A 24546-nucleotide genomic window follows, 5' to 3' on the forward strand; every position below is an offset into this window, starting at 1 on the left:
GGGTGCTCGGTTGGAGGAAGGACTGAGGAGCAGGTGCTAAAATGTTAACTGGAGATTGCAACATCTGGGTCAAGGAACCCAGCAGGTGTGAGGCCCCCATGGGGAGGTGCTTCCAGGTTGGGATATCTTGGAAGAAACTGTTGCTCAGCAAAGAAACAAAGATCAGTTTGTTAAAATACAACTGTATGGGCCTCGCCCCTACAGATCCTGAATCAGTAAGTCCAAGGTGGAACCTGTGAATTTGCATATCCACCAAGATCCTGGGCGATGCTCACACTGCCGATCAAGGGCCCTACTTTTAGCAGCATATTCTAGGATTTCCCAAAATCTAGCTTCTGTTCATCTCTAAACTTATCTCAAACCATTTCCTCTACAATTTTCATGTTCTGGTGATACCACTTTCTTCAATCTCTTTAAGCCAACAATTGTGTTGCTGCCTGCCTCAAGGACTTCCAATTTGCTGTTCCCTCATGCTGTAACACTTTTCCCCACACTCTACCTTGCTGGACTAACTCCTAGTAATCTTTTATGTCTTAGCTTAAATACCACTTTTTTGGGAAACCTTCCCTAATGTACCTACAAGGTTTGGTCAGTTAGCTAGATGCCCCTCATTTATAACATTTATTACAATTGTAATTATACAATTATTTGTGAAATTTTTCTTTTATTATTTGTATTCCCTTCTAGACTCTAAGCTCCATGAAGGCAGGAGATTTTTCTTGTTCACTCCTTTAATCTTTGTGCCTATAACAGTACATGGCTCATAATTTTCACTTAATATTTCCTCGATGAATGAATTAAGAAGGTATCTGGATTTTCCCAAGAGGAAGAAGAAAAAGGCCCTAAATAATGTAGTATTTTAAAATATTTACAGAATATTTTACATTATAATTGCATATAACAGGGTGGGGCCAAAGTAGGTTTACAGTTGTTCACATGGAAAATAATAAAATGATAAATAATAAAGTAAACGGTTTCACATACTCACAACTGTAAACCACTTTGCCCCCACCCTGTATAATTACTTATAATATTTAAAAGAATTCTTCTGTTATATAAGATACACATTTGTCCTTATAATGAATTTATTTCCTTAGCACAGTACTTGAAGGCTTAGGTCCAGAAGTACCAATAAAAAAATATAACAGGCTTCTGGTCAAGATGGAGGCATAGGTAGACACACTTTGCCTCATTGTACAACCAGAAGAAGGAACACAACTAACTTAAAAACGAAAAACAACCAGAACTGCCAGAAAATTGCCCAGAAAAAACATCCAGAACTGTACTGAAGACTGACAACCAAGGATTTAAAGAGGCTATATTCATTCAGATAAGTTAGAGGGGGCAGAGATGGGGAATCTGGGCAGAGAGGATGTGGTGTGGTGTTGGCAAGCCAGGGGTGGTAAGGCAGAGCTGCAGGCAGAGTGAGCAGTCCCACATTCATGTGGGGGATAAAAATCAGGGGCACCTTGTGAGCAAGCAACACCAGCCCCAGGCCAGACTGCAAAGCCCAGGGTTCCAAGCTCTGGACGAATAAAGCTGCATGACTTCTGGCTGTAAACCCAGTGGGGGGTGGGGCACTGGAAGAAACTGCCAGTTTTCAGGAGAGCCCAGGAATTAGCAAACCCACCTACTTTGGGAACCACAACCAAGACAGCAGCTGGAGGGGTACCAGTCACATATGGGAAGTGGGTGAAGTGACTGGAAAAGGGGAGAGTGCCAGGCAAGTCAGCCAGAAGTCAGCCAGCAGCAGTATTGGCCCTCTTTGACCCCTCACCACATGGAGCCACAAAGCCTTGAAGCAGGTTGCCCTGCCCTGGCAAATACCCAAAGCTCCGCCCCACACAATGAAACTGGTGCACTAAGACAGGAAGCTAAAGCAGCTCTACCTAGTACACAGACACAGGGAGGATGTCAAATGAGGAGACAAAGAAATATGGCCCAAATGAAGGAACAGAACAGAACAGAAAAATAACTAAGGAATGAGGAGATAGCCAACCTATCAAACACAGAGTTAAAAACACTGGTGGTCAGAATGCTCAAAGATCTCATTGAATACGGCAAAAGCATAAAGGAAAAAATGAAGGCTGTATTAAGGGAAATAAAGAAAAATACATAGGAAATGAACAGTGAAGGGAAGGAAGCTGGGCTTCAAATCAACAATTTGGAATGTAAAGAAGAAATAGATGATTAACCAGAACAAAATGAAGAAACAAGAATTCAAAAAAATGAAGAGAGTTTAAGAAGACTCTGGGACATCTCCAAAAGGGCCAACATCCAAATCATATGGATGATGGAAGGAGAAGAGGAAGAGCAAGAAATTGAAAACGTAATTGAAAAACTAATGAAAGAGAACTTCCCTAATTTGGTGAAGGAAACAAACCTACAAGTCCGGGAAGCACAGAGAGTTCCAAAAACATTGGACCCAAAGAGGTTCACACCAAGACACATCATAATTAAAATGCCAAAGATTAAAGATAAAGAGAGAATCTTAAAAGCAGCAAGAGAAAGGCAGAGAGTAGCCTGCAAAGGAATTTCTATAAGACTACTAGCTGATTTCTCAAATGAAAGTTTGCAGGCAAGAAGGGGCTGGAAAGAACTGTTCCAAGTTATAAAAGGCATGGACCTATAACTAAGATTACTCTATCCAGCAAAGCTATCATTTAGAATTGAAGGACAGATAAAGTGCTTCCCAGACAAGGTAAAGCTAAAGTAGTTCATCATCACCAAGCCCTTATATGAAATGTTAAAGGGACTAATTTAAGAAAAAGAAGAATATCAAAACTATGAACAGTAAAATGACAAAAAGCTCACAACTATAAACAACTGAGTCTAAAAAACAAAAAGAAACTCAGCAAACAACTAGAACAGGAATAAAATCATAGATGTAGAGATCATTTGGAGGGTTATCAGCTGGGGAGAATGGGGGAAAAGGTATAGAGATTTAAAAGTATAACTGGGTAGGTACAAAATAGACAGGAGGATGTTAAGAACAATATAGGCAATGAGGAAGCCAAAGAACTTACATGCATGACCCATGGACATGCACTAAGTGAGGGGATTGCTGGAGGGAAGGGGATACCAGGTGGAGGGGTGCATAGGGGGAAATATTGGGACAATTCTAATAGGATAATCAATAAAATATACTTTAAAAAAGAGAAAAATTACACAGCCAAAGCAGCCATTGACATCTATAAAAGGTAAATTTGTGCTGCTTCAGAAGGTTGTACACTAAGTAAATATACTTAGTGTGACCCAGCTGTACATTCCTGGGGAAAGAATTTGGAGTCAGGATACAAAAAGGGATCATGGCCATTTGCTGTGAATTCCTGTAGACGCTTTCATCTGTGGGTAATGCATGAATGTGTTTCATTTTCTAAGACAAATCCCCCAATGAAGCTATGTCCAAGATTAACAAACTTTAAACAATGCTAGTGATATAGGATCCTATCCCTACAAAACAGCAATTTTCACCCACTTCACTAGGAAATCAACAAACATGTAAAAAATGATTTTCCAATGTGCTATACTAGGCTTACAAGAACATAAGTAAAATGCTAATTACATGCAAGAGCATATAGCTACAAGGTTAGAGCCCCATTTCCAGGAAGACTTATTATATTTCTTTAAAAAATAGCAAAAGGATGGTTTTCTTTACTGACAGTTGGTCTTCTTATATGGCAACCCAGAATGTCTCATCATTATTTTAATGCATTTTATTTATTTATTTGTTTGTTTATTTATAGAGAGATGGAAGGAAAGAAGAGAGTGAGAGAAACATCTATCAGTTGCCTCTTGTTCTGACCAGGTACTGAAATTGTATGCATGTGCCCTGACCAGGAATTGAACCAACAACCTTTTGCTTTGTGGGATAATGCCCAAATAACTCAGCTACACTGGTCAGGGCTATTTTAATGCATTTTTAAAGAATCCTCTGGATCAAAATCTATGTTCTTGGGTTTGGAACTTGTGAAGATGTCTTTGTTTCCATGTAAAGCAAGCATGTAGGGGCTGGAGGCTCTTTCTACAAAATACTATTCAATCCCCAAAGTACTAATTTTATCTTTCAAAAAAGTGTGTGCGTGTGTGTGTGTGTGTGTGTGTGTGTGTGGTGCATATTGGGTAACATGTAACAGATGAGACAGTGCTAAAAGAAGGTTGGAAAACACTATTCCAGTCTAACACCACTAGAAGTTAGTTCCAAGTATTACCTGTATTTTTAGTCCCCTTGTAATTACAGAGATATTGTGTCAAACTTTTCCTGGTGTCCATGTAATTCCCTGGACTTTTCCTAGTTCCACTGTCTTCTCATCTGACCTTCAGGCCTGCATTTCTGACAGCCTTTGGATTATGGTCCCTTTAACTCCTCACATTCAAGTAATCAACCTTCTCCATAAATCAGCCACCTCTTCCATTTTCTTTGTCCTTGCCAGTGACCCCCATCATTCTACCAGGTGTCCAGCTTCAAACTTGTACATTTTTTTTACTCAATCCTTCCTAGCTAGTTAATCACCAGTTCAGCTTGATTTCTTTTCTTCTAAGTATTGCTTATTCATGTCATTATTTCCCCAGTGCTCCCACCCCAGCTATATCAGAGCCCTTGATGCCTGGGATGGCTTCTTTAGTGGCCTCTTTGCTCCATTCATTTCTAGCCTATCTTTCTCCCAGACTGATTCTACCTAAGTGCTCCCTTTCATATTGTTACTTTCCTACACACAACTGTGGATGGTATCCACTTGGTTCTGAAACCAAGTCTAAACCATTCTGCTTTGCTTTCAAGGCTCTTCAAAGTCATTTGACTCTAGTCTTTCTAGTTTGATCAGTCTCCTCCTGTCATGTAAAAATATTTCAATTCCAGTGTCTGTACCTTCATATGAACAAGTTGAATGGATCTGGCCTAAAACAACCCATTCCTCTGCCTACTTCTTCAGTCTTTTCCCTCATCTTTTCTTACTTGTTACCCCATGTTCGTCACATAGCCAAGTACTTGCAGTTGCCTGAAAACACTTTTCTCTGGGCCTTTGCACTTGCTTTCCTTTTCCACCCTCAGTTTCCTTGAACTGAAGTAGTACATCCCATGTTAACTCTTTTTTTACCCTGCACTCCAGGAAAGAGACCACCTCTTACTCTGAGGTATTGGATTCTATACATACTTCTATTACAGCTCTTATTAAACAATATTGCAATGTTTTAATTACATTTACCTGGTTGCTCTGCTAGATTTTGAACTACCCTCTCAGAATAGTTTTAGATATGGTTTCAAAAGAAGGTTCTTGGCCTCAAATGACACACAGTTGTTTTATATTCCTGGCAAGTCACTTTGGTAAATCCATAGGTATTTGCTGAATAAATGAATGAATGAATGAGTAAATTTCTACCTGAATCCTCCTCACTCTTCAAGGTTTAACTAAAATCCTAATACATCTCTGAAGCCTTCTTTGACCTTTCTAGCCACCATCCCTTTTCTTAAGACAGATAGTTCTTATGGTTGGTACTATAACAATTAGGATGATTTCTCTAGCTGGTTAGCAAGCTCCTTGAGGGCAAGGACACAAGTTATACCTGCATTGTCAGTCACTACATCGATTGCGGTGCTGAGCACATTCTAAAGACTAAATAAATATTTGCTTGCTGATTGGAGTTATGTAAATTCTATGCTTAGGAGAATGACAGCTAATGGTCTTCTTGAAAAATTCTAAATTTTTCTTAGTAAAGTTTAATTGCAGTTATTAAACTAATTCATTCAGAAAATATTTATTGAATACTGACATTCCTGGCACCAAACAAGTGGTTGGGATGCAGGCATGAATTCTATCAGTAAAAAAATTCTTCCCTGGTAAAATTAGTATTGCTTCATGGAAGCTGTGCACATTTTTTTCACCTTTAAAGTTGTAAATTTATAGTTGGCTAACTAAGTAGATTCTGAATGACCACCAGATTACTTTGTTTTGGGAGATAGGATCTTATCGTTCTTCCTGGCTGATTTTTCTCACAGGAGCACTGAATCTATTTTTTTAAATCCTTACCTGAGGATATATATTTATTGATTTTAGAGAGATGGGGAGGAGGAATAGGGGGAGAGAGAGAAAGAGAAACATTGATTGGTTACCTTCCATATGTGACCCGACTTGGATCAAACCTCCAACCTTCTGGTGTACAGTACAATGCTCCAACAGAGACACTGGGCCAGGGCTGAACTTTCTGTGGTATTTGAGATTATTGTGGTCAAGAAATGGGGAGAGTGAATTCTGAATGATCTGGTCTAATTTTTTCAGTCTGATTTATGTCCATAAATTAGTGGTTTGGATAAGACTAATCTTAGTAAGTTGTGTGTGCACCATAACTTGAGTGCTCACTGGCTTACTTAGATTCACCAGAAGCCAGTGATGGGTATATATCATGGTCCCGTGATGACCATCTCACCAGAGTCCCAGGGAGTGTCATCAGGCACACTCGGAGTAGAAGGGTAGACAGTGCTATGGGTTGTTCAGTTTCAACATCTTGCTACATCTCAAGGCAACAATCTCACGTCTGCTTTAAAGCTAAGTTTCTTGTTTTCCTCTTTCTTTATGGATTAGTTTACTTAACATTTCTTCATAAACACTATAGGCCAGAGGCTGTGCTTGGCCCTCAAGATGCAAAGGTAAAAAAACAGAACCCCTGCCCTTAAGGAGGTCATTTAGATAACCAGATAATAATTACATGCCATTGTAGAAATAATATTTAATATTGTTTATATTGCCTTTGAAAAGCAAAATTCAATACATGAATATGTCTTTGCACTAGAATTCCTGGAATCAACAGTCATATATAAATAAAAGTAGTATTATTAATATGATTGCTGTCCTATAATAGGAATATTCTGTAAGAAAAAGATAAGGACTGCTTACATACCTACAACAAGTGTTCAATAGCAATAAAGTCATGTTCTAGGGGTAATTCAGTATTAGGGAGGCAAAGTAACTTGTACAGGACTCTAAATGTCAGCAATTCTCTACAAAAGTAATACACTGCAAGCCCATTATTCACGTATTATTACATTATAGTGTTACAGGTAGCAAGTGCCATCCTGGGGCTACAGCTGGATCCACATTTTGTGGGGCCTGAAGCTCATAAATGTGGAAGGTTCACATAAAAAATAAAATAAAATTAGAACACAAAATTAGGTATGGCTTATGCAAATGAGGAGCCCTGGAACTTAAGCTTCCTTTGCTTCACAGAAGAGCTGACTGGTAGGCACACAGAAGATGAATATTTTTTTCTACTCATCTGTTATACTGGAGAAAGGCTTGGGCATTAGGAAGAATAGCATATATTAAGCTGATACCAAAAAGTTTATAATAAATACAATACCTATAATATGAGTCTCTAAATTGATCTTAGCAACATCATTAGTCTACCTTCATTCTATCAGCTTTCATTCTATCATTTGGCTTTCTTTAAAATTGAAAAAATATCACAGGTGTTCATTGAGTATAGATCACAAATACTTTCTTTTTTTAAACTTCAAGTTCAGCCTATAGACTCCTGCTGTGTGATACCATAGTCATTAGCCACGTGCATATTGAGCACTTGAAATATCACTAGTACAACTAGGGACTGAACTTTAAATTACGCCGATCTTAATTTAGAAAACTGATATTCAATTCAGTTACTACAAAAAATTTCAGTTAATACAAAAATTTGTTTGGAACAACTTGCATATGTCGATCTACTTTTTCAACTCTAAATTCGATAAAGTTTAAATGCAGTTTAATTATTTCCTAGGAAAATTTAGGAGCCAAATTGAGATGTGCTGTAATTGTAGAATTCACACTGGATTTTGAAGCCCTAGTATGACTAGAAGAATGTAAAATATAATATTAATACTGTTTACATTGATTACATGTTGAAATGATAATGTTTTCATATGTTAGTTAAAGAATACACATTTAAAAAGTTAATTTTGCTCAGTTCTTTTTACTTTTTAAAATGTAGCTATTAGAAAAATTTAAATTGCATAGACAGCTAACATTGTTCTTCTATTGGACAGTGCTCTTTAAACTCTGCCTGTTTTTCTCAAAAGAGAGTATATGAGCCCTGGCTGGTGTAGCTCAGTGGATTGAGCGCGGGCCTGCAAACCAGAAGATTGTGGTTCGATTCCCAGTCAGAGCACATGCCTGGGTTGCAGGCCAGTTCCCAGCAGGGGACTCACGAGAGGCAACCATACATTGATGTTTCTCTCCCTCTCTCCTTCCCTTCTCCTCTAAAGATAAATAAATAAAATATAAAAAAATTTAAAAAAAAGAGAGTATATGATTTTTGAAACCACTTACTTACAAGATAAACTTAGGAGAACTATGGTAGATGGAAAGCAATGACTAAGCATTACTGATGGGGCGAGTTTACCTTACTTGAGGTGGTGGAATTCCTACCACTATGCAATCCAACTGTACTCTGGTTCCTTCTGGAACTTCTCTGCTCCATAACTTTTGAGTGAATCGGGGAGGTTGTCCCAGAGGTTCTTCATAGTACAAGGATGAAGGCGAAGACCCAGGCGTGGTGTCTCCACCAGCTGCTTCACTGGCAGCCTGCTCAGCTTCACGGCGCTTAGCTTCCTGCTGTTCCAGGGCATGATTCACTTCATTATCTCTAGCATCTGCAGGGATAGGGATGGGAATAGAAGCCCTTTCTCTCCTTTCTGATGTGGCTGGGAAACTGGAGCTATTTTCCTGCATAACTTTGTTTTGAGATTCCAATTTGCTTTTGTGGTTTTTGCAGGCACGAGGTCTAATCCTTTTGGAGCTATGGGCTTTGAAAAGGGAGGACAGCTCTTCAATAAAATCGGCAGCCTTATTTAAGAATACTTTTTTAGACTGGGCCTCAGAACTATACTGTAGCTTTGCTGCCTCTTGGGGACTCTCTTTAGAGCTGGTAAGGCTGCGAGAGTTATCCTGGCAGAAGTTAGGGTCAAAACTTGATTTAGATGGGTGTTTCATCTGATCAGAAGAAAGACGCTTTCTAGTTTGAGTTTCATCTGCTTTCTCCAAAGGGTCATGATTGATGGCCAGTCTTGCCAGATTGACACTTTCATCTAATTCTTCTTGGCTTAGAAACGCTGAAAGATCTGGAAGGTCATCTTGGCCTCCTCCTCCTTCAGCTGCTCCCGAAGGACTGCCAAAATGGAAAGGGTTGGAGGAAGGCTCTGCTCGACTCCTCTCATTGTTTCCCCGATGTCTAGTTTCTGCTAGATAGCTCTCTCTTAGAAGTTGAGAAATGGAAGTAGAAGCTTCTATGCTGTCGTCTTGCATGCTGTGAAAAATAATAATAATGATAGTAAGTTTGGATCATTTTCAGAGACTAGCAAATCTATATTTATTATAGCATGATAGATTCTTAAGAACTTAAAGCCTGAAATTTAAAAATTGCCTAATTTTAATACATTTACAAAATTTACTATAAAGACTTAAAGATTATTTTCAAATTGTAAAATGAAGAAGAACTGAAAGATTTTTATTGAAATTGGAAATAAAAACACAGGCAATACCACTTTATCAAATTCTTTAAATACAAGTTCAATTGTGAAAGCTATGCTACAGCTACAGTGACATTAAATATAATTCCTAAGTTTTGATAATATCTGTAAAGGGCTTTTAGATAGATAATATCTATAAAATACTTTTATATATAAACAGAGATTTGCTCTCCATCCTCTCCCTTTTACCTGGAATGTAATAAAATAATAGAAATGGAGAGATATTGACTTCAGCCCTGACCAGGGTGGTTCAGCTGGTTGGGCATCATCCTGCAAAGTGAAAAGTCAGTTTGATTCATGGTCAGGGCATGTGCCTGGGTTGCAGGTGTGGTCCCCTGGTCAAGAGGTCAGGGCATGTTTGGGAAGCAATTGATCAATGTTTCTCTCTCACAGCAGTGTTTCCCTTCCTCTCTTTCTCCCTCCCTTCCCTTCTCTCTAGGATAAATGAGTTTTGCGGGGAAAAAAAGATACTGATCCCATAATCTCAACTGGTTGGTGAAAATATAACTTGATCTAACTCATGAAAATAATGCTTTTAAAAATAACAGAGACAGTTTAAATTCACTCTTGTTTATAGGATCAATCTGCTCTTGAAAACTATAGTGATTTAGCCTCTTCAAAGAAGGTATAATTTAATTTCTACAAAGATATGAATTAGATCCTGGGTTTTAAAATATCTCTTAAATTAACATTGCTGAAGCGGGGAAATAGGAGACAGGAAAATGAGAGGCAACACAGGACCCTCTTCACTGTATACTCTTTCCTGACTTTTGAATTTTAATTATATAAATACATTATTGATTCCAAAAATAAATAATTTTTAAAGTCTTAAGAAAATGGTAAAATAACTTTTGTTCTAAGTCCCCTGGACCAAAATTTCTGGCAATGCCAACCAATTTTATATTATTACCATTATATCTATTTATTCATTCACACACTTACTAGATGGATAGCAAACTTGCAAACTGTAGGATGTTACTCCTCTCTCTCCTCCTTAAAGATGCAGCTAACTGATTACTCTTCCCATTGACCTTGACTTTCTTAACACTCTACTCCATCTGCCACCACCAGTCAACCAGAGATGGTAATGGAGATGAAAACAATTTACCATTCTTGGCTACTAAGTGATGGGGCTTGAGCTGGGAAAATGGAGAGGAAAGCAAACTCCGAAATCTTTTCTGGCTTTAAGATTCTATGATGAAACTTATTTCAGTTCATTCCTTATATGATAGCCTCACTTATATCACAAATAAGGTTTTCTAGGAACTGCTTTAGTTCTCAAACTTTTAGAGTGTTAATCCAAAACTAATCTCCAAATTGGCAAAGTAGGCAGTGACCTTGAGATGGCAATAGAGATGGCCAACAGGATCACCTACATCGAAATGTTTTTCCACATGTTTGCCACAGCTTGAGTTGCTGCCACAGCTGTATCCACTTGTTTGGGTGAAATTTATTGTGTCTTTTAAAAAGGTTAATTTGGGGAAGGGGGAGGGAGCAGAGGGTAAAGGGAGGGCTAGGTGGTGATGGAAAGAGACTTGACTTGGGGTGGTGAACACAGAAGACAATATAAACACAATGTACTATAAAATTGTATACCTGAAACCTAAATATTTTATTAACCAGTGTCACCCTAATAAATTCAATTTTAAAAAAGAAATAAAGGGGAGCCAAGGAAAAAAGGATTAATTGGAAATGCAAAAGTATTGGATGGGTACAAAGATTGATCTACAGAGATATTTATCACAGTATAAATAATAATATTAAAAAAATTGGTACAGGGGCGGGGATGGATGGAGGTGAAAGAGGGTATAGAGAGGATAATTGGTAATGAAAAAGTACAATAAAAATAAATAAATAGAAAAAATAAAAAATTGGAACTTGTCCAATAGGAAATTATACTTAAATTATATACTATACTTAAATTATGCTGTACTCATCAAATAGAACTACATGGCTATTTTAAATTAAAATTTAAAGTGAATGATAGTATATAAAAGTGTAATTGATATCCCACTTGAAAATTTGTCTTATTTGTGCTTCAACTCTGTAGGACAGTTAAAGATACATGAAATTAGGTACAAAATAATATTTGAAAATGTACGATTGAATATCCTTCTCATTTGTTAATCAACTATTTTAGTTTGAGTTTCCATATTTATTTAAATGTGAGGAAGAAAATTAAGTGCTTTATAAGTTAGGATGGTCTTCTCCCTGCTTGTTGGACATTACTGCATATTGTGTTTTATTTTAAATATTTATTTTTTAATCCTCACCCAAGGATTTGTTTATTGATTTTAAAGAGATACAGGTGGAGAGGGAGAGAGACATCGATGTGAGAGATAAACATCAGTCAGTTGCCTCCTGTACATGCCTGAACTGGGTATCAAACCCACAGCCTAGGTTCGTGCCCTGACTGAGACACAGACCCGCGAGCTTTTTGGTGTACAGGACAATGCTCCAACCAACGGAGCCACCTGGCCAGGGCATACTGCATATTGTGTTTTAATGTTCCTTGTCTCTAAATATGTTAAGATGGCTTTTATTTTGAGCAACATGGAATAAGCATTGGCCTTGGAATCAGATCTGTTTTCAAATTCTTGCTTTATCTCTTAGCAGTTGTGTGACTTTGAAAATTACATAACTTCTCTGAACTTTGGATTCCTATCTGTAATACATGGATAATACCTATTTTTCAGGGGAGTGAGAATTAGTAACATCATGAATGCAAAGCCCTTAAAACAGGACCAGTCATTATAATGGGCACTCAAATAATGTTAGTAAAAATCAATACACAGATAAAGGTGATGTTAAAGTTAAGGAGCTTTTAAGAAGTTTATATTTGTGATGGAAATAGAAAAAAATACTTATCTAAGTAATCCTGCTCACTGCAACTATTTTCTTTTTTAAAGAAAAGAAGCTAATTAATGTATAAATTTGTGCCTGTTCTGATGGTTATGGTCATGAGAAATTATTATGATAATACAACTTTTAGGTATGCAAAATAAAGGATCTCTTTTAACATTTTAATGTAGTATTTATTACCTAACACTTGGAGTTAGATCTGATTCTAATCTAACTTCTGACACTTCTTAGTTGTATAAACTCAAGAAAATTACTTAACTTCTGTAAGCTTCAGTTTACTCACCTATAAAACAAGTATAATAACAGTAGCCATCTCATAGGTGGAAGTAATTTTTAAATGTGTTTGGCATTTAGTAAATGTTTGATAAATGGTAGTTGGTACTACTACTAATACTACTATTATTATTATTTAACAACCACAGCCACATATCATGATAAGAAATGGAAGTGGAACTAGTGAAGTGACTTGATCCAAGGACAAACTTTAAAGAGAAACTGAGCTTTTGCTTTGTACTTAATTCAGCATTATCTATATTCCATTGAAAGACATGTAGCCTCATTAACAAACTGGGCTGCCTTCAGATCTTTGTACGTATTATCTTTGCTCCCTGTCCTCACCTCCCTTTACTGCCTTACTGGGCCAAGTCTTACATGGTCTTCAGTTTTTAGCTGAGACATGCCCCAGGGATTTTTTTATTTTCTCTGAGTTGGGTACCTCTCCACTGTGCTCCTAAAACTCATAGTTCTTACCTCCAAGTACAGCACTTATGACAATATATTAAAGTTGCCTGTTTACTTTTCTGTCTACCTCACTTTGTTTTATACATTATCATTTCTATACACACACAGCACATAGAATATGATCCATAGATACTTGTTGAATTCTTTTGTTGATTAGAATATCCTGCTAAATCAATTGCTGTTTATCTTTTTTCCTAATTGCTGGAAAAATAAGATAGATAAACAGAAATCATATTTACAAGGAAAACTTACAGACACAAAGAAAAAATATAAGTATATTTTATATATAAATATAAATATAGAAGCAACTTCAAGGTGACTTTCAAATGCAAGTGTATTTATAATGGATAAAATACATCATGGATAAAATAAATCATGGAGTTATGCTTTGTTTTCATACCAGGATGAACACTGAATAATTTTGCAATCTTGAGCAAGTCATTTAATGCATCTGAATCTGTTATTCTCATCTATTAATAGGACAATAATAGTTTTGTCTCAGAGGGTTCTCAGATGTAAATGCATATGTCAATTGTTAATCTAATAATTACCTAAAATAAGAAATATGAAAATGTATTACTTTCTCTTTAAAGCCTTAATTAAAAATCTGTTATAACATTTGTACTTTTAAAAAGCCCAAAAGCTCCCCCCAAACACAAGCAAAAAATAAAAAGCCCAAGTGCTATTATGGATACACTAGCTTCTACTTAGTCGTCCAATATTTATCGAGCATCTATTATGTGCTATTCTGGGAACTGCAGATTCGACAGTGAACCACAGATAAAGTCCCTGCCCTTGTGGAGTTGACACTGTAGTGAGAAAGATGTAAATGTTATGAAAAAAAAATAAAGTGGGGCAAGGGAATAGAGAATAATAAGGGAGGGAGAAAGGTGTGGTCTTTTAGCTAGGAAGGTCAGGGAAAGCATCTGACGTAATGGAAAAGTTAGCCATGTGCCTATCTAGGGGGAAGGCTGTTCCTGACTGAGGGAGAGGAAAGTGTCCAAGCCAGGGTAGGTGACTGGTTGCTATGTTTGAGTCAAGCCAGTGAGCCTGCAGGAGGGTGAAAAAGAAGAGCAGAAGGAAAAGAAGTCACAAAGGTACAAAGCTAGATCATGTAAAGACTTGCTGATCACGGGAAGGACTTTTCTTTATTAAATGTGTGAATGGGAAATCATTTTAAAGTTTTGGGAAGCAGATGACATGGTTTTGAAAAAAGTCAATCATGGCTGCTATGCAAAGAATCAAGTTAAAGGGAGGAGATGTGGAAATGAGCAGATCTGTGAGGAGACTATTGCAATATGCTATGCAAGAGATGGTGTTGGCTTGGATCAGGGAGTGGTTATGAGAGCAAAATGGTGAGAAATGGTCAGATTTGTGATATCTTTAGAAAATGGAGCCAGTGTGATTTGCTGATGGATTAAATGTGGAATATGAAAGAGCAGAGTTAAAGGTGATGACAGTATTTATGAATTGAGCGACTGGGTGAGTGGCGGAATAATTTACTTGAATGAGCCAGGAGCAGGTTTCAGGAAAGGAAATTAAGAGTTCTCTTAGATATTTCATCTGGGGTATTCAGAGTGACATTGAGTTTTCTCTCTTTCTGCTTCCTATGAAATTGAAACTTAGATTATATGTCAATTTCAAAATAAGAATGAGTAATTGACCTTGAAAACAGATCATGGTTTTGGTGAAATGGTCCTAGTTTGAAAATGAAACAACTAATTTGGCATAAATAATCATGACAGACTTTAGTAAATTGTGAAACTAATTTGGCTACATGGAAAATTTACGGAATGTTCTTAACTTTGCTAAATATCTGTTTTTTCCCATGGATTCTCCCTAAAAACATGCTAAAAATGTAAGAGTCTGGTTCAAACAAACGAAACCTGATGCTGATACCCTTGGGCATACAGTCATGCACCACATTATGATGCTTGGGTCAGTGATGAACAGCCTATTCAATAGACATCCCATAAAATTATAATGGAGCAGAAACATTCCTATTGTTTAGTGATGGTGCTGCTCTGGTAAGGCCATCATGTTGTGGTCACACTGTGAAGTCCTAGTGCAAAGCTTCCTAGTGCAAAGCATTACTGTTTTGTGCTCTCAGGCTATCAGTATCAGCTAGAAATGCCTGGGGACTCACCTGGACCAGGGTGAGCTTTCCCATGCACACCTCTTCTTTCTAAACCAATGTGACAACTGGCCAAAGCTTGGGGTTCTTATTATGATACGAGATGCCCTTCAGCAATAACTATTAAGAGACTTTGAAGAAAACAAAATTTTTATAGGCCCTGGAACATACACAGTATGACAGGGAGGCAACAGGAGTTCAAGGGAAATGAGAGAGCAGGGGTCTGGGGTTTTGTTTTTACTGGGGTGGAGGTGGGGACCTAGGTTTTCATGGGCTCACTATTTATCCGTGAATTTAAAACAGAAGAACCATAAGTTAAGGCCTTGGGAAGAGGGAAAAAAGCAAATAGCCCAAATGATCAGTTATCAAAATCAAGATTTCTGAAACAAAGGCGCCGCAGTGGGGTGAGGCAGCTTGGCTCTGTATCTGATCTTGAGGCTGGCAATGCATTTATTCTAGATAGCCTTCCTTGAAGTGGATGCCTGGGCAATCAAAGTTTAAGTCAGGCACTTGCATTATACAAACCAAGCCAAACCAAACCAATGTCAGGACGCACACTACAACTACTCATGTGTTTGTGGTGATGCTTGTGTAAACAAACCTGCTAGGACGCCAGCCTTATAAAAATATAGCACATACAATTAAATAGAAGTCTTTCACACCCAGGTTTGTAAGTACACTCCATGATGTTCGCGTCACTAAACTGCCTAATGACGCATTTCTCAAAGGACAGCCCCCTTTTAAGTGGCACATGACTGCATTTCTCAATTCGTGTTAACTCAGCACTACTCTTCTGTAGGCTCCAGGAAGATCTTGTTGGAAATATTATTTGGCCTAAAGTCATCTTTTGGTTATGATATGAATATTTAAACTGGGTCACTGGCCAGAGAACCTAATATAAAACCTAACAGCAAAACCTAATATAAAGTAACTTGAATTCAAGTATAAATCTTAAAAGTTTTCTGGCTATGCAGCATCCTTGGATATTTAAAGAAAAAACAAGCCTAGTTAGGGCAACAGAAAAATAGCCTAATATTTAATAATTATGTTTCTAGAGCAATGGAATAGGAAAAGATAGATACATTTCAGCAACTCACCTCTAAACTGAGGATGAACAGAACTACTCTGCTTACTTCATAGGTTTGTTTGGGAAAGCACTTTAGAAATTGGGAGCACTATATAAATTTAAAGTAATCCTTTTCTGTTGATGTATAATTATTATGCCTAGAGTGTTCTTTAGGGGAAGAATAATTGACCAAATTAGACCCTGCTTCCCCTCTTTAATGCTGGTATTGGTTTGTCTTGCCTTCTACGCCCCATGATGTCACACAACAGAAGCATCAGTTTTCCTGGAGAAACTGTTGCTGGCCCAAGAGCCAAATCCCATTACTTATAACTATTCCTGGAGAGTTGGGTACAGATCACCTTTTAAAAATCTGGCTGCAGATGGAATCCACTTTGAGGCAAATCTTTCCTCATTGTTACAATTTTCATCCCCTCACTAAGACAGTGAGCATCTCCAACTTAGTTTTATTTTGAGTCTAACTTTGGTATGAGTGGCACCAATAAATTAGTATATATTACATGACCAGAGTAAGAACTTGAGATATATGGAAATATGTCAGTAACAACATGGAAATAAAACCCATTCTTTTCATTTCCCTTTCAGTTTGAAAGAGGAACAATAGCAGATAAAAACAAATGTAGACAAATGAAATTATTTGTTAGAAGAGAATGTTGAAATATAGAGACAGCCCAGATGATACATGGGAGAATTAGTGGGGACGTGTTACCTTTTTAAAGGGCCGGGATTCAAAGTGTAAAGAAGATTTTTAGATAATAGGCTAAAAGTGAGTAAGCCATTCTCTTACATTGTTTTAATCAAGTTGATAAAGGTAGGAAGGTAAGAAAGTAAAGATTTAGTTTGAGGGAGAGAAGGGGAGGTAGGCTACTATGAAACACGCTATGTATGTTTTCATGTAGAGAAGATAAGCATGTAGAGAACCACTAGTGTAAAAGATACTGAAGCCAGAGCCTTAAGTTCGTATTTAATCTGAAAGATAGCAAAAAAAAAAAAAAAAAATAAGTAAAAGTAAATTCTCCGACCCATAGAAAGGCTAATGTAAAGTAAGCAAGAAGATTTTAGGAGTCTAGGACCAAAAAAGGGTTTGGTGGTAGTCACAAAAATGCTAGGCATGGGAGCTTTTCCATGGCTCTCAGGATCTCACTATTCATGATGAGCTTAGCTATGAAATAGGAAATCCCAAATGAGAAACCACTGTCAATCCCCATGAACTCAAAGATTCATTTTAAATTAATAAAGTGGACATTTTTGTCCTCTTACAGTCTCTTAATATTTCTGTCTCTCTCTCTCTCTGGTGATTAAGGATTTGAAAAAAGATAACTTCCCTAATTAAATTGACTTAATATATTTGCTAGATTGGAAGAGAAGCAAGTGTCTCAAATAGGCTCCCGATCTCAAGATCTAGTGCACGTTCAGGAACTTGGCAGGCAGGCTCTGTGGGCTCCTCCCACAGTGGGAGTGTATTGTGATCCAAGCAGAGGTACGTGCAGCTCGTCAAGGTGACTCTGGTACACATGAACTCTGAGGACTCTTCAGTGACTGTAGGTTTAGTCACATTAACTTTTGTGCCCACCAAAAATGTATCTGCTGAAAATATATTCTTAAATTTCTGAGCGGACCACTCTGTTTTTACCTGAATTTGTTTTATTTAGGCAAAATTGCAGTTCTTTGGTAGTTTTAAAAGCTCTTTGTCAAGTATGAAGCACCATAAAGATTTAAGAAAATACCTTCGAGGTACTTGATTTTTCTTTATCTCCTAGGAGAGGGAATTAGTTAAAATCTTTTTAGTTTTTTTGTCTTGTTATAGGCAATAATACCACAAGACAAGCAATGCATCTGTCAAATCTCAATGTCAATGAAGGAAACTAATTATTCTGGGGTTAGTATTATTTGTTTTATATTTTTAGGTTAGTGAGCTGAGTTCACTACTCCTGTTACATATAGGCATTAACAGTTAAAAATTTTTAATTTTAAAACTGCCACCTTTTCATATACTAACCTTAGTTCACTAAAGACCTTTTACAATGAAGCTTGATTTACCTGATGTCCCATTTCTTCAAACGTAAATTTGAAAAACTATGAATTCCAAAACCTTGTCTGGATAAAAACTCATTCAATTACTTTTGTTCATGAATTGCAGTTCTGAGTCTATTCCAGTGAACACGTGTTTACCTTTATAAACACATTGCAATAGAAACAGGTAAACAGAGTCTGTATTCTGAATCAATATATGGAAAATCAGTGTTTTAACATGTTATTATGAGTTCCCATAACATTAGCCATACTCTATAAGTGGGAGTTGAGACAAACTTCCAGAATTTGGATAGTGTCCAGTTGTTTGTTTCATAGTCCATTATTATAAGATTCCATAATGTTTATAATTTTGTCTCTTGACAAAGTAAGTATAGTGTCCATGTATTTCATATTTCTTGCTATGGCCTTGATTTTAAATCTTTTGCTTGTTAAATCATGCATCTGACAGCATATTTTAACTTTTGTTAAAAAATACATTTATTATAGCTATAAGTATAGACAACCTCAACTTCCTAGAAAAGTATTATAAATTTTATGTGAAATTATGAATTATTGTTCAGGAGAGACTAAAAAGTTATGACAACTTTTAAAGTTACAGCTTGTAGAATTCATTTAATCATTGCCACCATTAAAGTGATTGAATCATAGTAATTTTTAGAGAAAGAAAATAGGATAGTTATTTTGTTTCTTTCAAAATGATTGATGCTAGCATCTTTAACAAGTATGAGTAAAAAATATGTTGATAAAGTTTCTTAGCATCAATACTGAGATGTTCACTTTGGGGGAATAAAGATACACATTAACCCATGTTCTCTTTTTCTGTGATTATACAGTTTTTAAAATATAATTCAAGATGTGAATTTAAGTACTGCTAATATTGCAATGTACCAGGTCAAACAATTGCTACTCAGTGTCTTTGTGGTGCAGCTGGAGAGAGAGAGAGAGAAAGAGAGTGAGAGAGAGGGAGAGAGAGAGAGAGAGAGAGGAGAAAGAAAAAGCAATGTCCTTTGAGCAAGACTTTCTGCAGCTGTTGTGTACATTAATCCAGGGAGCAGATCTCCCAACACTAAATATAGCAGGCATATCCTCTTACATGATAAAAAATATAAAATGAAAGTCTTTCACTATGGAGTCATATTATTTCAGCTTTGATTTCCTATAAAAAGGAAATAGGCATTGCACACATACTCTCTATACAAACACACTCATTTTAATAAATGAATGTGTGGAAAATTCCAATGATATATGCAGCATGTCATGACTCTCTGTTGAGATATTTTTCACTAGTACCAAAGTAGGCTCTGATCTTTGTGAATTTCATCAATCCCCTCCAAAATTTTTACATGTAGAAAATTTTATTTTTCATGTAATTTTGTGTCCCTTCATACATAATTAGAAAGTTATCCTAGGTTTTACTCTAAACAACAGTAATTAGGACTCTGAAAAATCCCCTCTCCCATTGTCAGTGCCTTGTTATCAAAACACACTTGAGAACTTAAATCTGAATATTACCTTTCTTTTTTTAGTTGACCCAGATGAGGATGTCCAACCCAGGCACTCCACTGTGACGACAATTATCCAAGGAGAACTTTTAGACGAACGCACAGGAGAAAAAGAAAATTCTTCACGCCCTTGGAAATAGAAAGTAGCTGTCCATATAGAGTGAGGAGTTAACCTTAGTTTCAGTGAAGATGGCTGTAAGAAGCTGAACAACCTGTCACCACCGGAGCCAGAGCATTTGTCAGCTCACAGGTCCCAAGTTATTTTGAGCTGTATAAACCATGTGCCCGTCAAACATTCCACCTGATTGGACAGGACAAAACTGAGCAAAGGGATTCCATAGCAGGACAGCACCTATGGGTGGTGGTGGTGGCAGGGCTGGGGCCATTCAATTTTTCTACCTATAGAATTCCTCTTATAGCTAGAGGCCCAACATTTATTGGTTTGTTTGAAATTAATACTGAATTTATCATACCACATTCCATCTGTCAAAAATGGCATTTTAAAACATATCAACATTTTTAGTTTTTAAGGGCCTTATTTTAATTAATGGGAATTGTACTCTCATTTAATTAGATATATTTTAGGAAATTTGGCTATGAAAATGAATGAACCGATATGAAACTGAGAGTTTTGAATGGTTTGTCCAAAGAGCAAGCAAAAGCAGAGAAGATAACCAACCTTAAAAGTTGTTAGAGATTACAGAAAATATGTAGAGAAAAAACCATCAGCTTCAGAATAAGCCCAGTAACAAATTAGTATAAATGTACTTTTTCAGGGAAAAAAGCTAATCATATGCTATTTAAAAGTCAAAACTACTATTTAATATAATATATTACAACTCCTATTCATGTGCTAGTACCTGGAATATCTTTTTCATGTGTGATTCTATGCCAGATGTCTTCTTCCATAAATTCTACCAATCAATAAAAAAGAATTCTTAACCAAGCCAACATTTGCTCAAAAACCTATTTTGTCAAAGTATAGGTTCTTTGATATTAATTTCATTCATTTTCAGAATATGTATTTGGAAAGAAAAGGTTAACACCATGGCTTAGTACAGTTGAAGAGTGAAATAACATCATGAATCTTGATAGAAGCCTGTGTTTTGAAAATTCAGAAAAATGCCATTGGTTATTTTTTTTAAGACTCATTCCTATATTTGGATAGCATGAAATACATCAATTTAAATCTAGCTTCTTAATTAAATCACACAACTGTAGGATTCTTTTCATTCATTCACTCAACAAATATTCACCTAATATCTACCATGTACTGGGCAGTGGGTATAAAGCAATGCATAAAATATATAAAAATTCTTGACCTTATGGAATTTGCTAAGAGAGCTTTTTATCCTTTTTGGTCATCTTGAGACTCCCTGTAGGATACTGACTAGATATTTAAATTTCTTTATTTATTGTGCTCACATCAGAGGTTTCACAACACTTTATGTTATGGAGCTTTTTATTTATACTGCACAATGGAAAAAATCAAGAAAACTGTAATAATCCAAGTGAAAAAAAAAGGCTGAGGAGGGAAAGGGGTACAGGAACCGAATTTTACAAACAGGTTATTTTCATCACCGCACTAATCCAGATTTTCAATGTACGGGTTCACATGCTCTTACCTAATCCCGTGCTGATGCTAACCTAAAGACTACCTCATTGTGTTTTTGACTTTTTAATTTATGTAAATGTTCCACATTTTTTCATATTTCAAGAGAGGATCTCCTCCCACTATCTCACTCAGCTCTTGAGTCATGATTAATATAAGTGCTACCAGGTATGGACATGGGGATGTGGAACCTCCATTCCAGGTAGCAAATAAGATGTGCTACAGTTTTATTGTCTGAAGGGAAATGTTTACCAGACTGTGAGCGAACACATCTCTACCTCCCTGCAAGCCCTGCCATGATAAGCCTGGGGCTCTGCCTCTCACCAGGTCTAGAATTGTGAGGGGGCAGGAGACCCATCCTGAGAGATAAAGAGAGTTGGTTGGGCAGTGGAATTAAGGATCAATAGGAATAATTAAAATAGGGTTACATGCATGAAAGAGTTACAGAAGAAAGAGTTAAAGAATTTCTGAATAGCAGTTTTCGTTCTCTTCCATATTTACCATAATATTTCATACATAGTGTATACATACTTTGAGCTCTTTGGAAAAAAAGGTAGATACAAATATTTTAAATAAATAACACTCAGGAACTTGAGTTTACAATACACGAAACTTGTATTCTAGATTCTAGATTTAAAAATTAGTTTCTGCTCCCAAGTAATGCAGGCCCTATCCTGCATACCACCAGTACTAATCCCACTAGTTTCTATACCAGAAAACTACCAGTTCAGGTTCTACCAGAGCTCACTGGTACAAAGAATAATTTTTTAAACTTAAAAAAATTCTAACATAGTTAAAAACAAATTTCATAAGTGACAAACAAGCAAAAGGTTACATGTCTTAAGCCTTCCCCGTAAAGTTGAGTGGCCCATCTAACACATGTGTTTATTGTGGTTTGAACATGGTCCTGCGCTTGCCTTCAGCTGTTATCGTGATTCAGTCACTCAGCTAGAAACAATTTACTCACGTTGGGATGACCCACAGGAATGCCAAGGAACCTGGAAGATCTCTGACAGAGGAAGTCTTCACTTGAGAAATAAGCATGTGAGGATTTCTGTGCCAGTGGATTCATATAAAATTTTTGTATTTGCTATTTTTCCATATTGCTATAGATTCTAACTCTTTAAAAGAAATCATTCACATATACCAAAGTTTCAATATGTCTTGTTTAAAGGTTGTAGATTTATATCAAGGTACCCCTCTCCAGTATCAGATTAAAAAAACCCTTTATGTCTTATTTTAAAGAACAGAAGCATGTATATGTATTTTAACCTTTGTTAATGATAAAAAATACTCACATCAGAGAAGTTTTTTACCTTCCAAAATTATATATGTATGGTGGATTATAAAGGATCTTATAGAACCCCCATGATACAATGTAGTTGATAAATACAGTTAAATCCTAAAGAAATTTCTTTTTCGTCTAAATGGTATTGAAAACACTGTCTAAAACTAAAACTAAAAACATTTTTAAATAGATGACTTCAAAACTTACTTAGTTCTAAAAAGTAAGAACATTTAAAAAAACTATAAACAGAATACCCATTTTCAACATTATGCTGAAAAATAAATTTTGGGTTACCTGTCTCAGAAGAAGCACCATTCCTATATCAACCAACAAGGATCATCCGAAGTCCAGATCTCACTGCCTAACTTGTGTCAGCCACAAAAGCAGCATGAAGAAACGTGATCCTGCCCCACCAGAGTAATGAAGGGTATTTACAGGGTTCCGTGGTCAGGGAGTCATTTAGAACAGATTGCTCTTTCAAATCAACTTTAATAACTCAGTCGGCACACTGTTCTTAGCCTGGAGGGATGGTGGGGGTGGATGATGACTAAGAAAGCAGACCTTCTGGACCTCTCCTTAGGCTAGCTGAAAAGGATAACAATGATACAATATAAAAAGTAAAGCATAAGGAATGCAAAAATGTCCATCCATAGGATGTAAATGACATGTGCAAATACCTTTATTTGATACAAAACTGAGAATATACTAAATATATATACTTTTGAATCTTCACCCGAGGATATGTGTATTGATTTTAGAGAGAGAGAGAAAGGGGGAGAGAGAAAGAGAATCATGGATGTTCCATACATGCCCCCACCGGGAATCCAACTGTGACCTTTTTGGAATAGGGGACAATGCTCCAACCACATGAACCACATGGCCAGGGCTGGTAAATATATTCATTAAAGTATCTATGAAAAACAACCAATTATTTTAATATTAATGAGATTAAATCTTTACTATGTGCTGTCTATGAAAACCCAATAAGGTTTCCTCTATTTGTGTTTTTGATACGTAGCACATATCAAATATACATGTTGTAAGAAAGTATTATTTCCAAGAAGAAAATATGCTCCCAGAATTTTCTAAAAGAGCATCCTGTGATTATCATTAAGTCATTGAAGAAATCCATAACAATTAATATCAAGTATGTACTCCTGAAGGTGTACAATTGATTCTTACTTTTCACATTAATACATGATTACATTAACCCATAAATATGTGTCATTTCTAGGCAAAAATAGGGTAACATTCCTTAGCTATGTGCTAGGCACTATGCTAAGCTCTTTATGGACATTGTGCTTTATTTTATGTATTCCTTCAACAATCTATGAAGTAGGTAATGTTTTCATTCTCATTTTACAAATGTGAACTGGGGCTTAGAAAGAGGTTAAAAATTTGTCCAAGGTCACACAACCACCAAGTGACTGTGCCAAGTTTAAATCCAAGGCTAACTCTAAATCTGTGCTCACAACCACTGCAAGTATTTTAAATGTTTACCTTTGTAAGGTACTTCCGAAAAAAAAAAAAGGAAGGGCAAAAATGAACACAAAACACATGCTCTCTTTTAGTAAGTATTTTATGTAGAAGTTTAAGTTTATATTTTTTTGTGACCAAAACCAACCTTGAAATTCTTTTGTATGACTAAACAAACACATGGAAAGCAAATATAGAAGGAAAAATAAAACGAATGCTTTCAGATACACTCTTGCTGCAATATTTTAGCTGAGAACATGAAGTGATATGCATTAGGCATTACTGCTGAAAGGCAGGGC

At 36.5% G+C, this 24546-nt stretch overlaps 1 protein-coding gene across 1 annotated transcript in view; it reads right to left on the reverse strand.

The window, feature by feature from the left end:
- Positions 1 to 20115, reverse strand: part of LOC118998467 (myopalladin-like) — a gene marked incomplete at its 3' end in the record, with an annotated part of 60409 nt that extends 40294 nt beyond the window's left edge. The window contains exons 1-2 of the mRNA XM_037062656.1: positions 19882 to 20115; positions 8389 to 9291 (exon numbers count right to left, since the gene is read on the reverse strand). Coding sequence (XP_036918551.1) covers positions 8389 to 9290 — 902 coding nt within the window. The remainder of the gene's footprint in view (positions 1 to 8388; positions 9292 to 19881) is intronic.
- Positions 20116 to 24546: the final 4431 nt, after the last annotated feature.

The sequence above is a fragment of the Sturnira hondurensis genome, unplaced genomic scaffold (genome assembly GCF_014824575.4).
Source record: "Sturnira hondurensis isolate 20B ecotype Veracruz unplaced genomic scaffold, ASM1482457v3 Scaffold0014302, whole genome shotgun sequence".
NCBI classification, from domain to species: domain Eukaryota; kingdom Metazoa; phylum Chordata; class Mammalia; order Chiroptera; family Phyllostomidae; genus Sturnira; species Sturnira hondurensis.